This window comes from Lytechinus pictus, chromosome 2 (assembly GCF_037042905.1).
Source record: "Lytechinus pictus isolate F3 Inbred chromosome 2, Lp3.0, whole genome shotgun sequence".
NCBI lineage: Eukaryota > Metazoa > Echinodermata > Echinoidea > Temnopleuroida > Toxopneustidae > Lytechinus > Lytechinus pictus.
In genome coordinates, this window is record NC_087246.1 from 11533620 (window position 1) to 11543042 (window position 9423).

A 9423-nucleotide genomic window follows, 5' to 3' on the forward strand; every position below is an offset into this window, starting at 1 on the left:
AATGAATCATAAATATGGCACATGTGGCGACATCATCTAAAAACCTTCGAGCGAGCAAAGTGAGCGAACAAAATATGACTGTTTTAATAATAAAAAAATTGATATAGGCCTGATATTCTTACCCTATTTCTTTTTCGTTTCTTTTCCCCCTTTTTTCCTTTTTTTTTCTTGATCCTGAAACTTTTTTGGGTCCCATCCACAATGAGTGCTAAAAATTACTTAGGCACTCGTCACTCCGATTTTTTTTTCCAAGAATATACTGGACAAAATTGGAATTAGAGGAGAAACTTTTCATGTAGGGGGGGGGGAAGAAAAAAAGAAGAATGGAAAATACTGCCAGATCGGGTTCAGGAGTCCCCGTTATTTATTCGTGGACACTCGATCCCCCGCCCCCCCCCCCCCCCTCATGATTAGGGGATTAGATCCCTTAGATATCATTTTGATTCTTGGATCGAGTTCATCAGGCTGTTGGTAAAATGCCTGTCTGTGCGAGTATAGTAGTTTATCAAAACATAACACATTGATTTATGAGACACATCGATATTACTACCCGTACGTATTTGGTATTGGCTTTCTGATGCAAGACATTCGTCGGGACCTTCTATTTATAAATAAACTTCCACGTGTCGCATATTGCGTCATAATGAACTGCACACACAATTAGCGAATCGACCAATCACAACCTCAGTTGATGACGTATCAGCCCGGTATTGCAGCCAATCACAAAACGACACGGGAGCATAATATCTCGAGAACTCTATTATCTATTGATTGTATACAATAGTGAATCATAGGGAGCTGGTACTGAAAACCGACATGTAGCGTACGAAAGTAATTCAACTTTCAGATCGAATTTCGTCGCGAACGGGTGGGTTTATCCCTCCCCAAATTGATTAAACCTAGAAGAGAGTCTTTAAGAACCATTAAAATGGCTTCTACAAAAATTATTTTCGCGACTGTCCCTAAATCTGACCAAGTTAAAACGTTCGATATCAATATGTTACCTGCATCAAGGAAGGCACAAATTCTGCAGCAGATGGCCGCAGCAACGGATGCTAATCTGGGCCTGCAGGTCTCCAACAAGTGCAGAGAAGAGATGCCCGATTCCAATCCAGCACCGAGAAAGAGACAAAGGCTCACGCATCTCTCAACTGAAGAAAAAATGATGAGAAGGTAATTTTCATGTTTTGACGTCTTCTTGGTAGACGGTGAATTTGTTCTAATATATTCTAACGTATTTTACTTGCAAAAATGAACTTAAAAACTATAAATCGTTCTGACTGAGATTGAGAATGATATTTGAAGGGGTAGGCCCAGGGTAAAAACAATCTGATTTGAACAGATAATAGATATATTGATTGGACGATCCAGACAGAGTAAAATGAGACAAACAGAACGGTGCAGTGAACATTTCATCAAAATCGGAAGAATAACAATATGATATTGATAAAAAGTGTTGCATTATTCAGTGCAGTGAAACCTATATTGTCCTACTCCTAGCTAGGGTTGGGCAGTGAATGCAATGAGCAAGCTGATGATCATCCCCAATATACTATATGAAATTATATCATTTTTTTTCCTGAAAAAATGAAAAAAAATAGAGCAATGACTACTGATTTAGTTTGTAAGATATTCACTGCTGTTATTTTGTTTCAGGGGAGGTATTTCGGTGTTTTTGCTTCGTTTACTCCTTTTTTATTTATGAATAGGGTCTAATAATTTTCAGCTAGCTAGAGTACCCCTTTGTATCCACACAGATATTGCATGCACATATTAAAAGCCAAGCACCTAACAAGTTAACTTTTTCCTCAATTTGAATGTCATAGTTGAGCAAAGGTCATATAGAGCTCAATGAGGGGAGGGGTACCCAGTCATGCTTTTTGTAAATTTCTCCCAAGGTATACCCCAAAACTTTTATACAGCTTATGTTAACATTTTTATGTTCTCCCTATTTTTCATCCGTTAATAATTATTTTGTAATCACAATTGATAAAAAGAGGGGCAAGTTGCTTCTGAGCCCCCCCCCCCCTCCAAAGTGGTTGTGCCCCTTTATCTGCACTCATTGTTAAATGTTAGCCATATTTTACAATCTTATTTTTACATAGAATGACAGCTTAAATTTTTTTTTAATCTGCCAGAATTTTTTTTTTTTTTTAATTTAATTTTATTTATTATTATTTTTTGGGGGGTTGTTTTTAGCCATATATGATTATATTCAGTTTTTAAGTCTTTCAATGATAAATATATTCTGTAAAAGATCCAAGCTACCATCGGTGATGGTATTTTGTTTATTCTTTTATCTGACCTATCAAAAGAATGAAAAGAATTGATTTGTCAGTATGATTATGAATCTTGACTCCCAAAGCCGATCATCACAGGCTCCATACAAATTATTTTATCTTGTTAAACTGTTAAATACATAGATCTAGATCTTTGGCATTCTGTATCCATGCATGGTTATGGTGGATCGGGGAAGTTAAAAAAAACTTTCTTTTTTAGAGTTTTAAAGAAGGAATACGGTAGGTCTTAATGCTCATTTAGAAAGAATTGCTGTATTTTTTTTTTTTTTTTTTTTTTTGGGGGGGGGGCTACGATTTGGTCACAAGCCTACATGTACAAGAACCTTTTTAATGCCACAAACAGAATTTGGAGCCCCTTTGCCTCCCATATCCTATTCATTTCATGAAGTCTTGTAGTCTTGCAGTAGTAATTTGTTGTTTTCTCTGCCCTCCAAACAAGTGCTTGATTCTTGAAGCAAAGGAATCGGTTAATTATTGCAATTTCATAAATATAGATATTATGTAGAATGCAAAATTTGTAGGAAATAGTATCTGATTTGAACTTTAAAAAAATTATTTACACTACTTTTTTATGGTTTGATATAGGAAGCTGAAGAACAGAGTAGCAGCACAGACAGCAAGAGACAGGAAGAAGGCTCAGTTTGATGACCTGGAGGTCACCCTATCTGTCATGGAGGCCAGAAATAAACAACTTCTCCTAGAAAACACTCTACTGAAGAAACAGAATGAGACTTTACTTGAAGAGAACAAAGAACTGAAGGAACGTCTTCAAGGAAACAAAGAGGAAACCCAGTCCCTTGTAAGCTTCCATTTTTCTTATACGTCGATCAAAGGACTAAAAGATTGAAATAAGATTGGAAAATACTTCATCAGGTTTTATTGCATCTTATACATCATCACAACAGAAATACATTCACCCTTTGACGATATGCAAATATTCCTTCAATTAACGATAGAAACATTGTCATATGACATTAAATTGGAAGGGGGCAGTCCCTACTAAATCAATCATAATGTTGAAATTAAATGTGAATTTGAGATATGAATAATAATCTGCTTCTTGAAATGGAGTTTTATGTGACTTACTACATTTAACATTGCTCTGTCAATTGTAAAATTGCAACAGAATATTTACAATGTGGTAGAGGCCAGTTCATTGAATTAAATAGGGAGTCAGAGTTGACATTAAAGTCAGTTTATATGACTTAAATTGTGTGTGTATACTGATGGTGTATATGTCTATTAAAAAATGTGTTTTCATCTGTTTCAGGTTGTCTTGGATCATGGCTATTGCATGGATTCCACCCCCTCTCCCATCAGTACGCAGCCGACCATGAAGAAAGAGGTCGATGTCAAGTCACCTGAGTCCGCAGCACTCAATGCTCCTCCGCAGCAGGAGTTGGCTCGACATCTCCTCACCTTCCTGTCGATGATGCTGATGTGGAGTCTGAAGACGAACTTCTGGGGCTCCTCGGTCAACTCAACCAGGCAGCCGTCAACGGAGCCATTCGTCTTTTCGGGCCAGAAGACCAGGACGAGCCTCAAGGAGGAGGAACCATTGTGCCTGGTAACACGGAAGACCAACAACCAGGGCAACAGGGATTGGTGGGGCCCACAGCAGCAGAGCTGGAATCCATCAAAGAACTGATCCAGTTTGACCACGAGTACTTGAAGCCTGTTTTAGATGTTCAAAATAAGAGCCCTGATAATGGAAGCAGTCTCGTTGTCAATGCATCCTTGACACAAGACATCCCAGAGATGGACACCGGAATACCCAGTGATTGTATTGCACAGATTGGTGAAATGGACACTGTACACTCCTTCAAGACAGAAGGAGAAGATGAAATGGACTTGCTTCTCACCATGGGTTCCAATAGAATCACCTTTGATGACTTGGAAACAGCGAACCCTCTAACCTCAGACACTTCCTTGACATGTGACCTTAAAGAACTCATGGGATTGGTTTCGACACCTAAGGACTATGATTGTCACAGCTTGAGTGGGAAGAGCGACTATGGATCAGGATCAGACTCTGGTATCAGTGATGCTCCCAGGTCTCCATTCAGTGATGAAGGGGGTCCTCTGGGATCTCCTGGATTAGGAGATAGCTTATGGGAGGAATCATTTACTGATCTCTTCCCTTCACTTGATTTGTAATTGTAAATAGTATTCCAATTTGCGTCCTTTTATCATGTCCAGCTTCATTTACATTCCCATTATAAGCTTATTTCTCAAGTTTAATGGTTCAGGATTGGAAATAAGTATATTGATACATGTAAATTGGATATGAATAAACCCATCCCATAAAGACACATGCAGTTGTGTACACATTACTCCATATCATTTTATTGCTTTCTTTGAAATGATGACTAAATTTGTTGAGAATTCACCCACAAATAAAAAATGAAGAAAAAAATAGTGAAACTACTGGTGTTCAAACTTGTAACGTTAGAGCCCGACTACAAAACAGAATTTCTTCAATATTTTAGATTCTATGACCATTGGAATATTTTTTGCTGACACTGATTGTCTGATGAGATATAATTTCATAAAAGAAGTGTCAAGAAATGTAGAATATAGTTTCAACTCCTGTGAGGTTGTAATATTTTATGAAGAAAAAGGTAAAAATCCTCACTTTTCAAAGTACTAAAATTATCAAGTGAAGTTGCTGACATAATTTGCCATTTCTAGCAATTTTTTGCTTGTTATTATGTTGATTGACAATGACATTAACATATCAAATTTGTTCAAGACTAGAACTCATTTGATTTGACTGACTTCATATATGTTATTGAGGTCTTTTATTGATAATTTCTTGATTAGAGTGCACCCAGGGGAGAAGGAATGTCTGTTTTCACCTTCATTATTATACTAAATATTTAGAGTCCATATAATTGTGAAACAGTGCTACTTCATCAATCTGTGTAAGCTCATATTGTAAATAGTACATTTATTTTGAACATCTAATAAAAAATGGCATAAAGGCACACATGTTTATGTTTATGATTTTGTAGACAAATTTGCTACTACATAGAATATAGCCATGCAGGCTCCCCTACCCCCTCTGCCAAAGATTTGCAATCAGTCGCAAAATAGATTGCTTGTGAATACTTGTTACAGTCAGGACCATAGACATTTAGACACATTACTCCCCACTCTCTCCCCCTCTCTTTCACTGCATTGTTGCCTTCCCAATGAGTTCTTATCCCCACTTACTGTTAATATATTCTGCATGTCCTGTAATACTCATTTGAACTTCACTCTTTCAGATGAATGATATTATGAATGATCTTACACATGTGTATTGAGAAAATGGATGTGATGTTTCTTAAATTTTGCCACAGCAGTTCATGTACAAAGGTATTGATACATGTATGAGTGTTGATGTTAAATATGGGAATGGAGATGATAATGATGATGAAGTTGGAGCAGATGATGAAATGGTGATAATAATCGTGTTGATTAAGATGTATGGTAGCCTTACAGGCCTACAAGGTGGTGGTGGTGGTGGTGGTGGCAATCCGCGGACAAATTTACATGGTTTTTGCATAGTGCATTATAAAGCAAAGTCTGTAGTAGGAGACTAGATTCACTCGTGTACTGTGGCTACTTCTACCATGGAGTATTGTTTGACACAGATAGAGTAGTCCCTCCACCATAGACATGGTATATTTTGTGTGACTGTAAAAAATAAGTCGATCTACTGGACAAGAATAGTGGTGGTGCTGATAAGTGGCGTAATGAAACAAATTTCGAGAGGGCCAGACATGACTCATTTATAGCAAAATTTATAAAAAGCTGCAAGCGTTTAAAGGAGAATGAAACCCTTGAAACCAGCTGAATCCATATCAAAGAGAAAAATCAAAGAAACATATTGTTGAAAGTTTGAGGAAGATTGAATGAATAATAAGAAAGTTATGAGCATTTGAATGTCGAGATCACTAATGCCATGTAGATCCTCCAATTGGCAATGCGACCAAGATCTGTGATGTCACACACGTACAACTCCCTCATTACTTTAGTACTTATTTCACTTATTATTCTCACTTTTATAGAGTCTATCACAAGGTTATGTGTTCTCTTTATGAGAGGACAAGTACAGAGGTTTCACAACATTATATCATTGATGAATCGTTTGTCATATGATTAGAATGAGCAAAAAGAGATGTTTTGGGGTATATTTTCAGTGTCCAAAAGGGGAGAGTTGTTCATCTGTGACATCATAGATCTTGGTCGCATTGCCAATAGGAGGATCTCCATAGCATTAGTGATCTCGACATTCAAATGCTCATAACTCTTCTATTGCTAGTCCTATTTTACTCAAACTTTTGTTGATCTTATTCTTTGATTTTTCTGCTTTCACAAAAGCTAACTTGCTCCAAGAGTTTCATTCTCCTTTAATACAAATATCTAATTTAAAGGTCAAGTTCACCAAACAAAAAGTTGATTTGAATAAAAAGAGAAAAATCCAACAAGCATAACACTGAAAATTTCATCAAAACCGGATGTAAAATAAGAAAGTTATGACATTTTAAAGTTTCGCTTAATTTCACAAAACAGTTATATGCACATCTTGGCTGGTATGCAAATGAGGAGACTATGACATCATCCACTCACTATTTCTTTTGTATTTTATTATGAGAAATATTCTAATTTTCGTCTCATTGTCAAGTGATACAACAATTAATTCCTCCCTGAACATTTGGAATTAGCATTGTTTAATACTACATGTATATGGTTAAGTCAAGTTGGTCCTTATTGTCAAATCTAGAAAAAATGAAATATTGTATTATTCAAACAATAAAAAAACAAAAGAAATGGTGAGTGATGGACATCATCGACTGACTCACCAAGTTGTGTATATCACTGTTTTGTGAAAAATAAGCGAAACTCTAAAATGTCATAACTTTCTTATTTTACATCCGATTTTGATTAAATTTTCAGCACTATGCTAGTTTGATTTTTCTCTATTTATTCAAGTCAGCATTTTCCTGGGATGGACTTGACCTTTAATGGTAGATTTTGACATGATATTCAGAAAATAATATATTTCACCCTTTTCTCTTTTTTTCTTGGTCATGAAACTTTTTTAGAGACCCATGGCTCAAGCCACCCCCTATTCATAGGCTATTTATAGATACGCCAGTGGTAGTATTCTCTCTTGGTAGTATGGCTGTAATTGACTGGGGGGCGCCCCTTCTGATGTAGGTCGCCGTTCGAGCGATCGCGCCAAAATTTGGCACGCACATTCCTTACCACATAAACTACATGTATTTCTTTGTTTTTTATCTTTTGTTTTTCATTGTTTTTTTCAATGGAAATCATTACAGACCATCTAACAACTAAATTAAACCCTAAATTAATTAAGCAGACCAATTAGAACGAAATATAATCACCCTTTTATGAGTTTCATCTGAATCATCTCCCATAGACTTTGTACACAAAGTATAAAAATGAACAATTTTTCGGCATGACATTGTCTCGTAAAAAAATCACGCGACGTCGCGATGCTATACCCATATGTCGCAAATTTGGTCTCAAAAGTTGCGCGAGACTTCAAAGAAAAAAGTCATAAAATTTTGCGGCGCTATCTTTTTGCGTTTCGGAAATATTGCGCGAAGCGTCGAGGGGGGGGGTGGCATCATGGCTCCCCAGTCCTTTAGGGTTAAAGATGAGGTGGAAGAGAAGGGTAGAGTGAGAAAATGATGGAAGTTGTAATTAAGAGGAAAGGTTAAAATAGAATTCGATGAAACTTTTGGCCTATCTAGCAATTTGCATGTATATCCTCCGATGTATATATTTTTTCTTATCAAATCATATTTATTTCATATGTCTTTCTATACCATATACAAATTCAAATAAAATATAAAAAATAATAAAACTACAACAAAATTATATTTCTGTATCAACTATCAAATGATGCAAATTTATTATTTTTAACACATAGCCGTGTGATGTTAAACACTGCTATATAATTTTTTTTTAAATGTAAACTCGTAATATAAATATTCGGTGTATGAAATAATATCAGGCTTCCCACAGTCATGAAAAATCCTGGAAAAAGTTGTGGTCATGGAAAGTCAGGGAATTTGGAAAATTTGTGAAAAGTTATGGAATTGCATTTACCTCTTGGCTATGGCAGCTTTCCAGTTTATCGTGTCTCGCAACTCTCATACTCTGTGATCATACTCGATCTGCTATTATAATATAGCCATTTTCCCAGTTTTGTGACATCCGAAATTCTGCATAAATCCCGGGACGTCACAGGAAGTTATGGAAAGCAGAAATTTAGTCATGGAAAAGTCATGGAATTCTGTTTTCAAATTTCTGTGGGAACCCTGAATATTAAAACAAAAAATAAACAATGAAACTACTAAAAAGCATAGCAAAGAAATATCCCGCCGGCCCAAATAAAAAAAATCATTTGAATATATAGAGAGAAAGAAAAGTCTAACAAGGTATTGCATAATTCGTAGAAATTGCATGCAGAAATAGAAGTTATGACATTTCAAAGTTTTGCCCCCCCCCAATAATCTACACAATAAGCCAATGAAATAATGAAATCCCGTCCTATTTATTTTGTATTTTGTTATATGAAATATAAATTTAATTCCTTAAATGAAATATCTAAAATCATAACAATAATTTATTGTGATGCAGTGATTTTTTATAATCATACCAATGAATATTTGAATATCTTGTATTTTGTGCTATATGATACAAAATATATAGCTAATGACATTATCGGTCCCATTTAAGCAAAATATAAGATATTAATTTAAAAAACAGAAACAAATAAACGCCCTGCTTTACAAGGGATTTGGTTGAAATTTGAGTTCTTGGCTCATCTGATTTTTATCTATTAATTCAAGTTAGAAATAAAAGCATTGGCGGCGGAAGGAAAAAAATTAGGGGGGTCCACCTGAAATTTTGGAATGGACACAGGTAAACAATTTGACAAGCAAAAAAAAAAAAAAAAGTTATCAACCAAAATTTTAGGGGGGGGGACCACAAAATTTTTAGGGAGGGTCCACCTGATTTTAGGGGGAGACGCAGGAAACAAAATTGACAAGCGAAAAAAAAAAAAAAAAAGTTCTCAACAATAAATTTAGGGGGGACCGTC

At 35.8% G+C, this 9423-nt stretch overlaps 1 protein-coding gene across 1 annotated transcript; it reads left to right on the forward strand.

Annotated features, from left to right (window-relative positions):
- Nucleotides 1-529: 529 nt before the first annotated feature.
- LOC129254820 (X-box-binding protein 1-like) lies at nucleotides 530-5287 on the forward strand. The gene is made up of 3 exons (XM_054893351.2): nucleotides 530-1173; nucleotides 2886-3099; nucleotides 3571-5287. Exons 1-3 carry the CDS (start codon nucleotides 929-931, stop codon nucleotides 3946-3948), a joined length of 837 nt encoding a protein of 278 aa, XP_054749326.2. The 5' UTR covers nucleotides 530-928; the 3' UTR covers nucleotides 3949-5287.
- The last annotated feature ends 4136 nt before the right edge of the window (nucleotides 5288-9423 follow it).

Coding starts and splice junctions, on each gene's coding strand:
- LOC129254820 (XM_054893351.2), top strand. CDS start 929: ATGGCTTCTACAAAAATTATTTTCGCGACTGTCCCTAAATCTGACCAA. Junction 1,174..2,885: donor GAAGAAAAAATGATGAGAAG/GTAATTTTCATG, acceptor GGTTTGATATAG/GAAGCTGAAGAACAGAGTAG. Junction 3,100..3,570: donor AAGAGGAAACCCAGTCCCTT/GTAAGCTTCCAT, acceptor CATCTGTTTCAG/GTTGTCTTGGATCATGGCTA.